Raw genomic sequence first — 18,928 nt, 5'->3', positions numbered from 1 at the left:
GGGTTGAGGGAGTGGCAGTAGTATTAGGCCTCGTTATCCTCTCTGTGGTTGAGGGAGTGGCAGTAGTATTAGACCTCGTTATCCTCTCTGTGCTGTGGTTGAGGGAGTGGCAGTAGTATTAGGCCTCGTTATCCTCTCTGTGCTGTGGTTGAGGGAGTGGCAGTAGTATTAGGCCTCGTTATCCTCTCTGTGGTTGAGGGAGTGGCAGTAGTATTAGGCCTCGTTATCCTCTCTGTGGTTGAGGGAGTGGCAGTAGTATTAGGCCTCGTTATCCTCTCTGTGGTTGAGGGAGTGGCAGTAGTATTAGGCCTCGTTATCCTCTCTGTGGTTGAGGGAGTGGCAGTAGTATTAGGCCTCGTTATCCTCTCTGTGGTTGAGGGAGTGGCAGAAGTATTAGGCCTCGTTATCCTCTCTGTGGTTGAGGGAGTGGCAGTAGTATTAGGCCTCGATATCCTCTCTGTGGTTGAGGGAGTGGCAGTAGTATTAGGCCTCGATATCCTCTCTGTGGTTGAGGGAGTGGCAGTAGTATTAGGCCTCGATATCCTCTCTGTGGTTGAGGGAGTGGCAGTAGTATTAGGCCTCGATATCCTCTCTGTGGTTGAGGGAGTGGCAGTAGTATTAGGCCTCGTTATCCTCTCTGTGGTTGAGGGAGTGGCAGTAGTATTAGGCCTCTTTATCCTCTCTGTGGTTGAGGGAGTGGCAGTAGTATTAGGCCTCGTTATCCTCTCTGTGGTTGAGGGAGTGGCAGTAGTATTAGGCCTTGATATCCTCTCTGTGGTTGAGGGAGTGGCAGTAGTATTAGGCCTCATTATCCTCTCGTGCGCATAAAGCGGCCTACCACTCCTCCATCTGTCATTCTCATTTTTCACATTTGACACTACACACACACACACACACACACACACACACACACACACACATACACACATGCAAACACACACACCCAGCTCGCAGATCTAATATTCTCCCCTAGATATTTGTTTCTTTATATTTTCCCTTCCAATAAATTCTTGTGTTCGCCTCGTTGTGTGTTGTGGCTGGAGCAGGTGGTAACACCCCAGTAAAGCAGGAAGCTCTGGACATGTCAGAATGCTGCACTCTCCTCCTGCCAGTGCTATGATGAACCTACACCACATAGCCTAAAAACAAGATGGTTATTAAGAGTATGTAAGAGGTACATGCGTTTTGTTCATTAGAATTGAACTAGAGCATTGGCCTCATTATTTAATAGCCACAGCTTGTACACCAGACAGCCTAAGGACTACACTCCAGAATCTACAGCTCGGAGTTTTGGCACAGTGGTCTGTATTCCTGAAACATGAGAGACCATGACGACGGTACAAAAAATGAAGTTAGATGTGTCTAATAAAAAACACCATGCGTAAATATGGACCTTAATGATCAAAAGGATGGAATCATTCCTATTTTTAATAAATTAATTGGTAATAGTCTTAACATTCTGTATACACGCCTTGTCATTACTAAACCTCTAAAATAAAGTGGCCTAATTGAATTTTAAATCCTAAATCTAATTTGAAGAAACAACCTGTCATTCATCGTAAACTTTGTGAAGGACTGATACATTTCATGCTGTTTCATATGTGTGTGATTGTAAGAATGCCAACAGATGACACCAGTAGCCTGGTTAATATATCTAATTTTCCTATTTCACAGTCAACCGAGAGCACGAGACTTATAAAACAAAACTATATTTGTTTAAGATCCCTAACCACTAGCACATCAAATAATATCTTGTATCTGTGTATAACTGAACAGATTCATATATCCAGTGGTGAGATTATGCATTGGTCTTCCTATTCACTGCAGCAGTGGACCAATTTAAAACAAAATTAGCATGAACATCATTTCATGTTTTAAACCCTACTGTTGTACAGCAGCCTTATCCTCCATGAGTAGAGCAGTTAGTTGCTGTCATAGAGACAAAACAACTCACTGAAAATGTCCAAACCTTGAAAAGGACCCAAATCAGAAGGAGACCCTTAATGACGCAGCTCAACCTCTTAAGGAGAAAAGAGACTATCCAGAGGATGCAGTCTGGAGACAAAAGGTGACATCTTTTCAAATGTGCCACATATTTTTACAATGTTTCCAAACCCACCAGAGTGATCATGTAAAATATCATGATTCACCGTGTTCACACATTGTCTCATGATTGTTTCTATCAGTAAAATGTAAAGAAATGAATTGAAAAGCCTGAAACAATCTATGCAATGGAGAAAGCAATATGCAGTTAAAAGAGTTTCAGGCTTTTCATTTAATTTCTATCCAATTGCACCAAATGAATGGGACCATTTGGAAACAGTGTCTTTTAATTAAGCTTTGAGATTTATTGCAAACATTTTTGTTCCAGTTACGCAAAACCAGCAGTGCCTCTTTATGCTTGCATGACACTCAGGCATTCCTCAGCTCAATAACAGCATATGGGATGCAGCTAGACAAACTAACCTCTAAAAACGACTTCACTGTTCTCAGCCTGCATGTAACACCAAAGAGCTAATCAATGAACAATCAATCACAACAAAAGGTAAATAAAAAAAGCTTAGCAATTTCATGGTTGTGCTAAATAGAATTTATAGTTCACCATGACTACCAGTAGATGGTGGCAAAGTCTATGCAATGGAGAAGACAAAATGCAGTTCAAAGAGTCCATATGGTTGATTTATTTAACCTTACAACATGGACAGTTAAGGACTCCTTATTGTAACATACTGTGTTCTATAATGGTTTAATCACATACACAAGGTAAGATCCACACTCTATAATCTTTAGACATGAGGGTATGATGGCATCACACTTTTCTCAGTCTTCCACTGTGTGTTCCACTGAATCCCACCACTTTTACCAATCTGTCCGTGTGACCTGGGTGACCTGACCTGACCACAATTTTAGATATAAATTTCAAGAGCAAGCCTGTGACGAAGGGGCAAAGGCAAATGTTGAAAACTTGATAAGACCCACCCCAGACCTGTCCACGTGCCCCTCTTAAGGGTGTGTATGAGAATACTCATGAAAATGCATTAAATACATCAAAGAATAACTTGACTAATAGCTGTGAAGACTGAACATAAACAAGATGTTTCATTTCTATATACAAATAAATGTATATGAAGACATTTGCCCCTTTGTGTTTGCTCCAGGGGGCTCTGGGCTCTGTTAAGCACCTTGAGACAATGTTATTGTTTTGATGCTATATAGATACAATTGAATTTAATTAATATGTATGAGTAAATATAATTCACTGAAATTAAATAACAATGTATGTATCTGTTTCCTTCTTTTGGCAAGAGACACAATGCCAGGCTGTCTGCCAAACCTAACCACAAGCACAGAGGTGGAAATACCAGACTAAATCGGAAAGTCCCTTTAATCCTTTGCCATGTTCATGAGCGAACCAATGGCATGAGTTGGATGTTATGACATCTTTTGTTGCCAAGGAAAGGCCTCCACCACATTTCCACTGCATGTTTGATATATATAACGTTCTTCTTTATTACAGTCAAATTGCAGTTAACATTCATGGACTTTGTTTAGATAATCGAGGGCGTATGTACATACATCATCATGCAGGTTTGGGGGTCAAGACGATCTTCTCCCAAGGGGCCCAAAATCATTAGCGCTGCCCTTGCCCAGGGGTCCTAAACAGGCTTGAAGTCATAGGCCTCATTTACTCAGTAGTGTTTGCCAGGTATTGCATGCAATGTTTCTGTGTACTGATGTGTTAGTCACAGAGAGTATCAGAGCCACAGTATTCTGTATATGTGTCCACATGTTCATTCAGCATATCCTGTTAAGTGACTTTCTAGACAGGTTGTGTTTTCAGTTGGGCTATTTTCTGAAATTCAGGAACTTCACTATGAGCTGAATGTCAGGGCTTCATGTTCAGCTTGTGTGGCTGAACACTTTCTTTCCGACTGTACCTGTAACTCTTCCACAAACCAAAGCACTGTTCTGGGATTTGCGCCTGCACTCATTATCATGTAATTCTTCTCTCCAGGTGTTTACTTTGTCATGACTGTCACATCAGCAAGTCTTCCACTGTTTGGCTGCCAACCCAGCGGGAAAGTGTTTGACTCAGCAACAGCAAAGCTACTCAAAGTGGCGTCAGGCTTGTGGATGTGACACGCCACGCCGTCCAAATGCTGTTTATCGACACGCTCAGTGCAAAGCACTTTCAGCTAAAAACAAGCCCCAAAACAGAAGCAACTTTACCTGACCAATCTATTATTTTTAAAGCACAGTGCCAGTGTCATATATTTACTGACTCTTGTAAACCTTTTCCTGCCACTATCCTTTCATTATACTGACTTGTGTGTGCATCCATTAGGCTATTCATTTATACAAAATGGCTGAAAACTGTCCAGGGCCTGAAATCGCTTGCAACTTTTAAATAAAAAAGGAGATTGTTGCTCTCACACAGTCAAGCCAGGAGGCAATGGAAGGCTGATCTTTGTGGTTTCAAAAGAGACTTTCCATCAGACCCTCTTCAATGTTTACTTAATGGCTCTAAACCCATTTAAAAGCTGCACTTGTTGCTGTAATTGGAGAGACGTGAAAAGCAGATTGGTGACTTGATTTGACCTGACAGGAACCAACGCAGACTGGGAACCCAACACTTCACTTCTGCATTGGGCATAGTGTTACATAAGGCTTGTCTCACGCCAGCACTGACATGTTTGATACCAGTAAAACCCAATCATGAACAGCTGAGAGCTGACCAGCACAAGCAAAACAATTCCTATTCAGTTCCTCTCTCAAGTACAGCCATTGCTGTATATAGAAATGTTATCACCAGTATCAAATGTATTACCTCAGTGACAGTGGCAAAATTAGTTATAATTGGAAACACACTGTTTTTATTCACATTGTCCATGGAAACTGTGTACTATATATTATAATTCATTGGAGGATAAAGTTATCTCAGCATTTAGGGCATTTAAGCAGAGACTCAGGGAAACTCTATACCTCTATTTCACTTATTTTTATGGCTATCAGAACACCCATATAAGAACAGCTGAGAGCTGACCTGCATAAGCAACACCAGAGTCAGACGGGGTGAAAGGAAGAACTAGAGGGGAAAATAATAACGTCTTCTGAGGGATAAAAGGTAAAAGTGTGCCAGGTGTGAAGGTCATTAGTGAAGGTCGTTTGAGTGAGGCGAGTGAGTAAGTGAGTGAGCCTGTCTGTCTGTCTGCTGGGTGTGTCTTCTGCTTTATCGTTAAAACCAAACAGAAGAAAGATTTGAGAAGCACGAGAACCTCATCAATGGGAATGTTACCCTCAAGAGCTCCTCCTGAAGGTGAGCAGACCAGAAGACATTCAGGGTCATACCAGGACCTCTCACTCCCACAGAACATACAATATGTCCATCACACATGACCAAAGGGTCTTGGGGACAGGAAGTGATTCTGCTCAAACATCGCATCACAACAGCAGCTGCTCAAGGAGAAATCCAGCATTGGCAGGCTCTTTATTAGTGTATGTGATCATTGGCAGGCTTTAGTGATATTAGTGTACTTTATTCATTGACTTCACGGCAAATTTGAGTTTGTATTGTTATCTATTCAGATCGTTTCTTACAATCACCTGCCTGGTAGTCATTTTTCTTGCAGATTTTCATCAAAACCTGAAAAGCAAAACAGCAGAGTGAGGAGTTTCAATTTATGACCATAGAAACTGCTTGGCTTCTGGGTAACCAGTCAAAGCAACTCCAGGCCTCCAGGCACAGGTAACCAGCAAACACAGACAGAAAGGAAGCTTGAGGATCACATGGTTGACATACTTCGTCTTTCTCATATTACTGTTTGGTGTCTTTGGGGGAAAGAAAAGCCATCTCCTTTTTCTCAGTTTCTGTCTCAGCTGACCTCGATCTGAGATATCAGGATATTGTTCTATGTGTGATAATTTGAGTAATTAATTCATCCTGCGCTTCAAAATGACTAAAAGAGCTTCAGGAATTTATTCTGTTTCTGGTATTCACTTCCTGGTCAGCAGCCGCTGTAGCCAAACACAAAAGAGGCACAAAACACAAAACAAAGACAATTATCCCTAGACCTGCTCCTATTCCTGTGTTTAAAAAAACAAAAAGTCACTAAACTGCGACTTGGCATCTTGCCAAGGAAACACTCAACAAAAAAAAAGAGAGAGAGAGAGAGAGAGAGAGAGAGAGAAAAGGTTAGAGAAATAGACAGAGAAGGACATAACAGTTTTTTTCAAAACGTTATTGTTAGACAGAACATTTTTATATTGTGGTTGATTACATGTGACTGCAACCAATTATTGACAGAAGTAACAAAACGTCTTGAACAAAGATCTAAGATCTACGGAAAATCTCTGGAGGGAATTATTTAACTGCAAGCACTGAGAAAAAATACTGCAGAGGGAGCCAAAGCCGGACTAGTGAAACTAGACACATTCTATAATATCTCCAATCACAAAGACTGTAGGAGAAATGAGTTAATATAAACCTCTTTGTGATCTCAGTTATCATCAGTGTTTGATACAGGACAAACATGGTAGGAAATAAATATTAAAGCATTGTTTGCCCTTCCTTTAAAAAAAATAAAAAAAACAACAACAACTATATATTTTTAAGATTTATGGGTAGATGTAATTCATATCTCTAAAGCAAGTTTGGGGAAAAAAGACAGCAAAAAAACAGCTAGCAGTCTTGATCATTACCATCCCTGATATTCATGATTGATTTCTTGATAGATGCCTTCATTGAATGTCAGTTCAGTGTGCTATGACAAACCTGTAAGAATATAACACTCAAAGGATTAAATAACTTTTTTTATGGTGTCAAGGCATATCAATAATCCAATATAAACAGTGATACAGAAATACCAAGTACTACTAAGTTTTTATTATTTTATTTTAATTATAATTTCCATTCCATTAAAACTTCTTATCCGCCCTTTTAGAAAAGAAATCATTAAAATTAGACCATCATACAAAACACTTTGGTGACATGACAAAATCTGTAGAAATGTACCAGAATCTGAGACAAATGGGCCTTCTTCAGTCTCCTCAGGAAGAAGAGACGCTGGTGTTGAGGAGTTGAGGGTCCAAGAGAGGTCCTCAGAGATGTGGCCACCCAGGAACTTGAAGCTGGCGACACACACTACTCCCGTCCGGTTGATATGGCTGGGGTGTGTGTGCCACCTTTCTTCCTGAAGTCCTTCCTGAGAGCCAAGTTGATGTCGGCACACCACTCCGCCAGGTGGACCTCTTCTCTGTAGGCCAACTCATCGTTGCCGCTGATGAGGCCAATCACCGTTGTGATTGACAATGGTATTAGAACCATGTACAGGTGTGCAGTCGTAGGTGAAGAGGGAGTAGAGGAGTGGACTCAGCACACAGCCCTGTGGCACGCCAGTGTGTTTAAGGCTCAGACAGTCTACCCTGGCCTTTAGTATAGGCAAAGCACTACACACAATACCCTGAAGTCTATGAATGAACTGAAGTCTATGAACAGCATTCTCACACAGGTGTTGCTATTGTCCAGGTGAGAAAGGGCGGAGTGTAGGGCTGAACGATTTGGGAAAATAATCTAATTGCAATTTTTTTCCCCAAATATTGCGATTGCGATTTATTATGCAATTTTTTTATTTTATCCACATTTTTTTCCCAACAAATCGTAATTAATGATTTAAATATGACCAACACAATATTTGATACATTTAGTGTAGAATATTATTTCCCCCATTTTAAATTTTTATTGAACTGCTCATCAAGAACAAATCGGTGGCTTTGCCACTGTGCATTTAAGTAATTTAAACAAAGTCATTGTAAGAATAAACACAAGGAATGCACTTTTTAAACACTGTGTGCAAAATGTACCATCTTAAGAAAAAAAAAAAAACATTTACTTTTTTTTTTTAGACCACGTTTTTAAATCGCGAACGTTACGGTTAGAAAATCGCGTTCTATCATATCGCGATTTAATCGCAAATGCAATTAGTGTCAGTGTAGCACACACGTCGGTGGAGGAGAGTGGTGGTCTGTAGTGACCAGCCTTGACCAGCCTTGGTGGCCGCCTCCTGGTTGTCCCTGTCAAAGCAGGCATAAAAGCTGTTAAGCTCATCAGGGAAGGAGGCATCGCTGTTTTTGGGGGTGTTGGTGGTGGGTTTGTAATCCGTTATGGCCTGGATGCCTTGCCACATGCGTCGGGGGTCGGAGTTGTTCTTGTTCTTCTCCTCAATCCTTAGCTTGTGGCAGTGCTTGGCCTTCTTGATGCCCCTCTTCAGGTCAGCCCTGGATGAACTGTAGGCCCGAGCATCACCTGATCTGAAAGCGGTGTCTTGTGCCTTCAGCAGTAAGGCGGACCTCTCTGTTCAATCCATGGCTAGTGGTTAGGGAATGTAGGGAATGTAGTCATTTGTTTGAGGGTGGTGACACTGTTGATGTTGGTGTTGATGAAGTCCAAAATGGAAGAGGCATAGGAGTCGATGTTCGTGTGGTAGTCCAGTGTGGCCTGAATGGCAAACACACTCCAGTCCGTGTGTTCGAACCGGGGCTGTAGTGCAGAGTCTGCTCCCTCTGGCCACACTTTAACTGTCCTCACTGTGGGTTTCACACGTTGATGAGTGGTGTGCACTTGGGGAGTAGAGAGGTGGTCAGACTGTCCTAGGTGGCGGAGGGGGACGGCTTTGTATGCACCAGCCATGCTGGTGTAAACATGGTCAAAAGTCTTGACTCCTCTTGTGGCGCAGGAGACATGTTGGTGGAATTTGGGGAGCACAGTCTTCAGGTTGGAGTGTTTGAATTCACCCGCTACAATAAAGGCTACCTCCAGGTGTGAAGTCTGTCATTTGCTAATGGCACAGCATGCAGTTCTTTCATTGCCAGTTTAGCATTAGCATCAGGGGGGATATAGGCTGCAGTCACAACAGTAGATGTGAACTCGCTGGGCAGATAGAAAGGTCTGCATTTAACCATGAGATATTCTAGGTTAGGAGAGCAGTGACTCTCGATAATGATAGTGTCCGTGCACCAAGCTTTGTTCACATAGATGCACAGACCCCCACCTCTGGTCTTACCGGAGTCATTAGCTGTGCTATCCGCCCAGAGGAGGTAGTGCCCCGTTAGCTCAATGGCGCTATCGGGAACGCTGCTGTTGAGCCATGTTTCCGTGAAAATCATGATGTTACGGTCCATAATCTATTTATGTGTGGTGATCCGCAGCCGCAGCTCATCCATTTTGTTCGAGAGAGATCGAACGTTGGCGAGGAAAAGGCTAGGTAGAGATAGCAGGTGAGGAGTTAGCTTCAGCTTAGCCCTTAGCCCACCTCTCTTCCCCCATCTTTGTTTATGGTCTCAACTCCGCCTGTGAGCACTTCTGGTCGGTGGAGCCGGGTAACTAGCCTCCGTAGTCTTGGTGATCTCAGGAATGAGCCTGAGCCCATCGATAAAGTGGATAGAATTACAAGATCCGATGTCCAAAATATCCTGTCGGCTGTAGAAAGTGTTTGCAAGACTGTTCTGAGTGAACAGACTTGAAACAAATAGGCAGATAGCAACTATTTTGCAAAATCTGGATAGAAGCTGAGCCTCGCGTTGTGCATGCGCCACCATCTTGTAGTAGGACCATTGGTGAGGGCAGAACAAACCCCTGAGAAGCAAGTATCCTTAAGGCTCAGACAGTCTACCCTGGCCTTTAGTATAGGCAAAGCACTACACACAATACACGGAGAAGACCACAGGAGGCGAAGAATCTAAATTAGTTAATCGTCACCACACACACACACACACACTCACTTACGTGTGTCAACATTGTGGGAAGAACCCGACAGAGGGTGGCTGCATCACACAACACCAGTGCAGCCTATGCCAGCTACACAGTCAACCCACATTCCCATTAAGTTCATCTTACACTTAGTATCATCAGTACCCAGAAAGGGAAAATTCTTCAGAATGTTGATAATTTATGTTGTAATATTGTTGTTGTTATAACTCTCCCATGATCTTTGATCTCCTGTACCATCCTAAAAGGCCTAAGCAAACACATCAGGATAGGCTAGAACACATTTCTGGGAAACTGGGCAAGACAATTGTGTAATCCGAACACATTCATTTAGTTTTGTCTTATAGTCATCATGTGTCTTTGAGTCTGAGCAAACATCCCAATGGTTTTCCCACCAAATTGGCTAAACGCTGTGTTTTACTCTGGAAACCACGGGTTTCGCCTTTCCTTGTGAGAGTTATGGCATCTTCAGTGGAGGGAGACTGAATATCACTCAATTCAAGCAAAGTTGACTGATCTTATAACAATGATTTGTGTCCAAGGCAGAAAGACTTAGAAAGGGAGAACTGTTAAAAAATCTGAATTAATGGATCAGTTAATAATGATTGACAATATTCAATGATCCACTGAATCTTATATTCATTTAGTCATTTAGTCAATATAGCAGACGCTTTTGTCCAAAGCGACGTACAAGGGAGAGAACAGTCAAGTGTCTTTGATAACCCTTGCCTTCATGAATACAGGCCTCTGAGACATTTGCTCACAGCTGGATCTCTTAACAATTTCCCCTCTGGACAAATGTTTCAGAGTTTTCCCGTCTCAGAGGTAGTAAACTGATACATATTCATGAAGGGAGGGGGCTATGGAAAATATAAGAACTGAAATGTTGTAATGGCTGACTAGATGAGACATAGGTGAAGCTTTTGGTAAAATGGACGTGGTAAAATGGACAGGGCTGTTGGATATGCGTTTCTGTTGCTGCCCTGATAGAACACGTTTGGAATGACATTGAAACCACGGGAGAGCACAGACTGATCAAATGTATGCCTTGTCAGCGCTTAGCGTCTAGTTGGTTAAATTGTACACACAAATAACTATAATGCATATAAGATATGAAAAAGCATGTTTGTTGAAAATGATACTGATTAAAATAATACTTTTGTAGTCTAGTTGGGCCTCATTTAAAATATTTGAGTTGTCTGGGACTCCCTGCATTTGAACTGATAGTTCTATCCTAATAGATGAGACATTTTATCAACTTAACTGCTGCCTAATTGGACACTTTGATTCTAAAGTTTTAGAGTATGGAACCATTATACAGTATTTGCATGCAGCAGGAGAAATGATCATTTGATCAAATCAAACGGTGAGAAACAGTGGGGGGTTTCATTTGAATCAGTTCATGAAAATCTGATGAAGAAAAATAGAGAGTAATATATATTGTTTGTCATTAACTCACTAAAGTCACTAAAGACTTGACAGAAACCCTACACTGAAATTTGACAGGGGTGTTCTCCCGGACACAGATGATGCACTGAGGAACCTGATTATCTGATTGGTTGTTGGGTGAGCGTGTCTCAGTTGAGTTTCTCTGTAGTCTGAGAGAGTTTGTCTTCCCTGTGCTCTCACTCTCTGTTCAACACTGAGACCCCTTCGGTTCCTGCATCCAAAGATGACTTTAACATGGATTTTACTGGTCCTTACTGGGATTATCTGCACAGAGACTAAGAGTGAGTAAACTGCCTTTTTAGTTCACTGGGATTTTCACATTGAGAATGCTGAGGAAAGAAAACACTTGTGAATTATATACTATACGAAGTTCAATACTGCATAGAAAATGTAGCGGCATGAGTTGTTCACACATAATCTCGATGTGATACTGTTTCAGCCTCTCCGTTCATTTCAAATGAAAAATAAATGTGAGATTAAGGCCAATATGACTACAGTTCACCATGGATAGAACTTCAGTATATGATGGTGATAGGAGTGGGGAAATCATAGTGTGTACGCTGAGGCTGCAAAATATCACAATGAGATCATTTATTAATTTGTCTTAATAAACGTCCTTGCTGATGTCATGGTTGGTAAAGAGCTACTGAGATAAAATGAAAGAATATTTATCATACCTCTACTGAGTTGTGTGGATGAAGTGTCCCTATTACATACACATATTATAATAATAATAATAATAAAACTTTATTTATATAGCACCTTTCATGCAAAAGAATGCAGCTCAAAGTGCTTTATATTGACATGTATTTTCTCAGCTTGTGCAGGGGTTTTAATACTGTGTGTTGTTGTGTGTTCCAGTTGTACATGAGGATATTGGTCTGAGGGGGTGCACAGACTCAGATGGAGAGGAGATGTATGGAGTGGATGGGGAAGAGAAGGGCCACGCAGACTTCACCAAGGGCAAAATGATTATGACACTGCCTGAGTTTGCTGATCCGTATAAATATGTGGAAGGCACATATGAGAGGGCAGTTGCAGAACAGCAACGCTGCAAACAGTACTTGCAAACAGACATAAAAGGAAACAAAAGTCCAGCAGTAGCAGAGGGTGAGTTTAAATAACGTCACAGATTTGATTTTCTTCAGTCAGTTTTAATCTCTGGTCATGTGCTAATATATGATATATTTAAGGACAAAGCTGTTTCATGACATCATGATTTTCCACATTAAAAAAAAATATTCAGTGCAGTTTTATAAAGATATATTGGGATTCTTCAATAGGCAGACTGCATTTGAGATAGTTTGCAAAGTTTTGGGACACTTAAGCCAAATTTACAGTTAACAACTGACTAAGTAGGCCTAACATGCAAATTATTATTATTGTACAAATGGCTGCAGTAAATTAGTTTACAGTTTTGCTCATCATGGACAAATTTATGTTTTACATTTCTTTACTCAGTAGACACTTTATAGGCTTTATAGACGTCCAGCATTAGTAAGGTGTACATGTTATTAGCATTGATGAGCTCCATGGAACACTCTCTGGGACACCCCTCTCTCACTCCCTCTCTCACTCCTCTCTCATTCCTCTTTCTACAGCAGTAATAACTGAGTGTCAAGACAGCTACGCTTTGTCTCTCCCACATTGTATGTTTCTCTTATGTACACAGTGTGTGTGAGTGTCATTGGTCACTGATGATAAATGTTTGTTGCACAGTAATGTCTTCCTGTCAGGGGCACACCATCTCACTCTTTTATGTCGTCCCCAGCCCCCCCCATGTGCTCCATCTACCCCAGAGATGAGGTGAAGGTGGGCACTGGCAACACCCTCATCTGTCTCATCACTGGGTTCTACCCTCCCCGACTCACCGTGAGGTGGACCAAGAACAACAAGAACGTGACCCAGGGAGTGAGCAGCAGTCAGCTCCGTATAAATGTTAATGACTTCTCCTTCAGCCAGTTCTCCACCCTGAAGTTCACCCCTCAGGAGGGGGACATGTACACCTGCACTGTGGAGCACTCAGCACTGGAGTGGCCCATGACAAGAGAGTTTGGTAAAGCATTACATCATATTGCCACATATCCAGATGGGTATTCATATTGCATATATTATCATATTGCTATATCTCACTAGATGCCTTCATGACAATTCAACAGTTGTACCATTCACCTACACCTGTCCAATGCATTGGGCTCTACTGACGTAAAAGTGTTGTAGGCTTTAGATTACAGATCATGATTTGTATAAATATTGATTGTGTGTCTTCCTCAGATATTAAAGTGTGTGTGTGCGTGTGCACATCTGTGTGTTCCTCAGATGTTGAGGTGTCGGAGCCCAGTCTTGGTCCCTCAGTGTTCTGTGGAGTGGGTCTGACTCTGGGACTGCTGGGAGTGGCTACCGGAACGTTCTTCCTCGTCAAGGGAAACCAGTGCAACTGAAACTGTATTCTAATGTGGCTTCCTATTCATTCCCATCAGATGAATGAAATGTAGATAATGCAATCCTGACATTCCCTGTTTCTCTGCCTCAGCCTTTATGTTGGAAGTTTAATGGAAGAATGAAACTTCACAATGACCCCTCTGTAAATCACTGTGTGTGCTCCTATTTTTACTTTGGTTTACTGTTTAATGTTTCTCTGAACCCATGTTTATGAGGCTTTGATGGATTCTACTTTGCATTTTTAATTAATATTCTGTGGATTTACTCCCGACATATGTTTCCATAAAAAATATTGGCTTGGTTTCCCATACAGGGATTAAGCCTAGTCATAGATTAAATCATATATTAAACCCAGAGGTCTCAGACATGGATTAAAATAGTTTCAGACATACCCTAGTCTTGATTTAAACAATCAGATTTCCAGAGGGAATCTTAGGACTAATCCAGATGTAAATGATGCCTTAATGTCAGGTTTAACTTTGACAATAGAGGAAATTCTTGACTATTTCAATGATGAACAAAGACCACCACCAAGATCTGAGAATAGGTTACTTATAGACAGGAGAAACCCACTGAATGATTTTGATGAAATTTTCATAACCATTTCCATATGTACAAAAAAAAGATAATAATAAAAATCTGAAATAATTCGTTTGCATCAGCCAAAGCTTTCTTGTGACTCAGTTAAGGGAACCCCTACCCATCCTTCGTTACAAGTAGGCATTACCTTAAGGTTTCTGGCATGTGGAACCTTCCACCATGAAATCTGAAAACCGGTGAATCAAGTGCAACCTACTGGTAGTAAGGTCTTGGCTCTATGCCACCTGGAGCCTTTCACACCAAGGAAGTGTCCAATTGTACCTTTAACAGAGACAAGCGGGCTCTCACACAGATATGTTCCAGAAATGACAGAGATGTGGTAGAATGTAGATGTTATTCAATAGAAAAATAAACAATATTTATTAATACATGGCTAAATCACAATAAAATACGGAAGAAACCATTCTCGCAGCTGGGATAGAACCACGTCAGGCCACCACAACATAAGTAACCATCTGGAAAGAGGGAGGGTAATGGCTGCCACCAGAAGGGTAGGGGGCACTGAAGGGTTTTACAGGGAGCAGCTGTTGCAGGGGGTTACCAACAGCTACCCGTGCTCTTGATTCTGGTGCCTCCTCACATGTCCACACAACACAACACTGCAAAAAGCGATCACGGCAAATGGTGAGGTGCACGTTACCACTCTGAATACGGCATGCAGTGCGCAAAGAGGAGGATCCGGCGACCTGCCCTGTAGAACAGCTGCAACACTTTCTGTGTTGTTCTAGAAAGGAGAGGGGAAGAACACAAGAATAGTTTAAATTAAGATACATCCAAGGTGCCTAAGGTAAGGAGAAGAAGAGTGAGGGGCTGGAATATGGGTGGTCTTCTACAGATCTGGTGTAGACCAACATCTTGAAGAAATGGTAAACACTGAGAAAACACCATGAGAGCAGGCTTGAGTTTTGCCTTTTAAGAGATTCACGTTTAGACTCCTAACTGCTACTTTAATAAAGTCCTCAGCAAAGCCACAATAAAATAAATAATGCCATTCTGGGCAATTTTTTCTCCATGTAAGATCAATTTCCCTCACTTATTGTTAACAAGGATTGTTTGTGTAAGCTTTGCACATCACTCGTAACAACAACAAAAAAAACACATTGTGTTTAGACTAAACCTCTAGCACACACACACACACACGCATATGCGTAATTAACACTGCAGCTTCACAGAGCTAAGTCTGTCAGGAGTTTGCCTGGTGAGGCATTGTTGAAAAAAAGAAAAATACTGGTCCTGAGTTTGACAGTAAACCAGTATAGAGAGAAATATGATATGAAATAAATGTTTGAGTAACAGCATTTTGTTGCACCTGACTTGATGGAGTTTTCTGTTGAATGAGAATTCTAGCCTATTCAAATCAAGCTCTGCATAGGAACACCTGACAGTCCCGATGCTCAACACTGATTGGTCCATTTCCACATGTGCCACTCAATACTCTGTGTCTTCCTCTAGCTCTTTCAGACGGCAGCAGAATGTCCTCATCACAACATTTGATTTCTAGGGTGATCATTGTCTCCATTCTTTTGGGAGTGGGTAAGTTCAATACCGTTTATTTCTGTACACACCTACATGTAGTTGTATATACGAAAGGGTCAGTCATTTTCATATAGATTGTAATAAATGTCATCAGTGTAAAAAGTGTTTAGGCGTATAGGCAGAAACTCTTCATGTGTAATTAGACCAAATGTGAGAATGACTCTAAACTGCTGATCATATTACAGGAGAGATAGACTGCTAATAGTGTTTTCATCTGCAGATGGATTTAATGGATACTACCGCTTTGGTCTGGCTCGGTGCCGCTACAGCTCCTGGGACCTGAGTGATATGGAGTTCATTCTGTCTATAATATTTAACAAGGTTGAATTTGCACGGTTCAACAGCACTGTGGGGAAGTATGTGGGATACACTGAGTATGGAGTGCATAATGCAGAGATATGGAACAAGGATCCAGCAATTATGGCAAAGTGGCGGGCTGAGATGGACAGATACTGCAAACCCAGTGCCCAGAATGAAATTAATTACATACTGACAAAGAAAGGTGAGTAAAGAGTCAAATGAAGCCTCTAAGAAGGGAAATCAGTTTACACACACTATGCTCATCAGACTGGGTTAAAGAGGAAATGTTCTTTTTGGTGTCTTTAGTTAAACTGTCTCTAGAGCTACCATAATTCTTATGAAATTATATTGATAAAATTGGTATTCTTCATGGCAGTTTTTATACATGTATATATATTTGTACATGTAAATGCATTGTGTATATCTAGAGAAGCGTCTGATCCATCTAATTTAGGTAGAATTTTTCTTCTGACTCCAAACAAACAATGTCTATCTATCTAGCTATCTATCTATTTATATAATACATATAAATGTAATCCTAATGTCACTGTAATCATCACTTTTTAGTCAATGTACAATGTCAATGCACTGAATCCATTTTATTAGTAAACATTTGCTCACAGAGTATAAACTAACTTCACTAGTATCCAAATTCTTTGTTGCTATTTCAAATTATAACTGATTTTTAAATACCAAATTATAGATGATACACGTGATGTCAACACTTATTTAATTCCCTGTGTGTGCATACACATAATGCAAAGGACTATGTCTTGCAGTTGAGCCAGAGGTGAGGTTGAGTTTGGGGAAGGCCTCCACTGGTGGTCATCCTGCCTTGCTGGTGTGCAGCGCGTACAACTTCTACCCAAAGATGATCCGTGTGACCTGGCACAAAGATGGCCAGGAGGTGACTGGTGATGTGGTATCTAGCGAGGAGCTGGCGGATGGAGACTGGTACTACCAGACCCACTCCCACCTGGAGTTCACCCCCAAAGCTGGAGAGAAGATCTCCTGTGTGGTTGAGCACGAAAGCCTCAGGGACCCTGTGGAGATCACCTGGGGTGAGAACACTGGCTCCTGTCTGATGCAGACCTCACTTGTAGTCTCATGCTGTATCAGGTGTAGTTAATAATATACATGCGCACTGCAGCTAAGACACATGTGACGACCTGCAGGCTACATGTAGCATTAGCCCTAGTATTGCACACGATATAGCAGCTTTTAGTCCTATAGTTAATGTATGCTTTTCATAGTTTTATTCAGGTAAGACTGCTCAAATGTAAACTGCTTCTACAGAGCAGAGATGCTCTTTTGGTCCCAGTGGCTCTATATAGACACAGATCATACGTGTTGACATTGTGTGACCTCACACATCATGCGTGACGTGGCGTTTTCACAGACCCCTCCATGCCTGAGCCTGAGAGGAATAGGATTGCCATTGGAGCTGCAGCACTGGTGCTGGGGTTAATCGTCACTGCTGCTGGGTTCATCTACTACAAGACAAAGTCCAGAGGTCTGTAGTGTGCGTGACCAACAACCAACATGCATCCAGCAGTCAGGATAGAATATGTTAACATATGACACTGCATAATGGATGACACTCATTAGACACTCAGGACATACAGACAAGTTAAAGTTCATTTGGTTATTGAAAAAAAAGCAGCGCTGGTAAAATTGACTATTTTTCATAGATTTTGTCATTTGTCATATGTCAACAAAGTGTTTTGGATGATGGTCTGATTTTAATGATTTATTTTCTAACAGGGCGGATCTTGGTACCCAGTAGTTAGAGTAAGTCATCAGTATATGAGACATTTCTACACTTTTATTTAACATCTTATCTCAGAATCAAAAGTCTGAAAGGAAGGCTTATCCTCTATTTATAATTAAAATAATAAAGTAAAACAGAGTAGTACTTAGTATTTCTGTATCACTGTATAGAATGGATTCTCGAATATGCCTGTACATCATAAAAAAAGTGATTTAATCCTTTGAGTATTATATTCTTACAGGTCTGTCACATCACGCTGAACTGACATTCAATCAAGACATCTATCAAGAAATCAATCATGAATATCAGGGATGGTAATGATCAAGATTGCTAGCTTTTTTTGCTGTCTTTTTTCCCTGAACTTGCTTTAGAGATATGAATTACATATACCCATAAATCTTAAAAATATATAGTTGTTTTGGTTTGGAGGAAGGGAAAAATGCTTTAATATTGATTTCCTTCCATGTTTGTCCTGTATCAAACACTGGTGATAACACAAAGAGGTTTATATTAACTAATTTCTCCTACAGTCTTTGTAAATATTTGTAGATGCCGCTTTGTCACTTCTGTCAATAATTAGTTTCAGTCACATGTAATCAACCACAATATGAAAACTTCCTTTCTAACAATAAAGTTTGGGAAAAAACTGTTATGTCATTCTCTCTTGTTATGTCATTCTCTCTTGCTATCTCTCTGTCTCTATGTGGTTTATCATGACTGTTCAAGGATGTTTGAAGCAATTTTTTGTAATCTTATATTGTATATTTTGAAACTGGCTCAAGCATAGTTTGTGTAGTTTTATTTGTGTTACACTATCCATGTCTTAAAGAGACTGCCATCATGCCTTTAATCCACGAATAACCAGTTTACTGAGTTAACTGTTTTGAACCCAGTAACTCTGTCATCATACCAGTACTTAGACTCTAATGATCTATTCTTTTAAAATGTACTCACATAAAGCAGCGTATCATCAAAGTCTAATTTACAGGAGACACCACCTGCTCAGGGAATTTGTGACAGGCCTCAGTTAAGACTGAACTGGTGGAGTTATGTCACTCATGCGATGA

At 40.9% G+C, this 18,928-nt stretch overlaps 2 protein-coding genes across 2 annotated transcripts; both read left to right on the top strand.

The window, feature by feature from the left end:
- The first annotated feature begins 11,335 nt into the window (after window positions 1-11,335).
- Window positions 11,336-14,302, top strand: LOC105889862 (H-2 class II histocompatibility antigen, A-U alpha chain-like). The gene is made up of 4 exons (XM_031571067.2): window positions 11,336-11,493; window positions 12,074-12,322; window positions 12,984-13,268; window positions 13,532-14,302. Exons 1-4 carry the CDS (start codon window positions 11,436-11,438, stop codon window positions 13,651-13,653), a joined length of 714 nt encoding a protein of 237 aa, XP_031426927.1. The 5' UTR covers window positions 11,336-11,435; the 3' UTR covers window positions 13,654-14,302.
- Window positions 14,303-15,686: 1,384 nt separating this feature from the next.
- Window positions 15,687-18,510, top strand: LOC105896796 (H-2 class II histocompatibility antigen, I-E beta chain-like). The gene is made up of 6 exons (XM_031571068.1): window positions 15,687-15,787; window positions 16,011-16,292; window positions 16,870-17,151; window positions 17,490-17,603; window positions 17,855-17,881; window positions 18,103-18,510. The coding sequence occupies exons 1-5, from the start codon at window positions 15,727-15,729 to the stop codon at window positions 17,878-17,880; spliced, it is 765 nt and encodes a 254-aa protein (XP_031426928.1). The 5' UTR covers window positions 15,687-15,726; the 3' UTR covers window position 17,881; window positions 18,103-18,510.
- Window positions 18,511-18,928: the final 418 nt, after the last annotated feature.

The sequence above is a fragment of the Clupea harengus genome, chromosome 7, assembly GCF_900700415.2.
Source record: "Clupea harengus chromosome 7, Ch_v2.0.2, whole genome shotgun sequence".
Taxonomy (NCBI): Eukaryota; Metazoa; Chordata; class Actinopteri; order Clupeiformes; family Clupeidae; genus Clupea; species Clupea harengus.
Note: the sequence above shows the minus strand (reverse complement) of the source record. Positions and strands in the feature narration are given on the sequence as shown.

Bases quoted from the DNA above. Each gene is read 5' to 3' on its own strand.
- LOC105889862 (XM_031571067.2), top strand. From the start codon at position 11,436: ATGACTTTAACATGGATTTTACTGGTCCTTACTGGGATTATCTGCACA. The intron at 11,494-12,073 runs GTGAGTAAACTG...TGTGTGTTCCAG, and splicing joins TATCTGCACAGAGACTAAGA to TTGTACATGAGGATATTGGT. The intron at 13,269-13,531 runs GTAAAGCATTAC...TGTGTTCCTCAG, and splicing joins GCCCATGACAAGAGAGTTTG to ATGTTGAGGTGTCGGAGCCC.
- LOC105896796 (XM_031571068.1), top strand. From the start codon at position 15,727: ATGTCCTCATCACAACATTTGATTTCTAGGGTGATCATTGTCTCCATT. The intron at 17,152-17,489 runs GTGAGAACACTG...GCGTTTTCACAG, and splicing joins CCCTGTGGAGATCACCTGGG to ACCCCTCCATGCCTGAGCCT. The intron at 17,604-17,854 runs GTCTGTAGTGTG...ATTTTCTAACAG, and splicing joins CTACAAGACAAAGTCCAGAG to GGCGGATCTTGGTACCCAGT.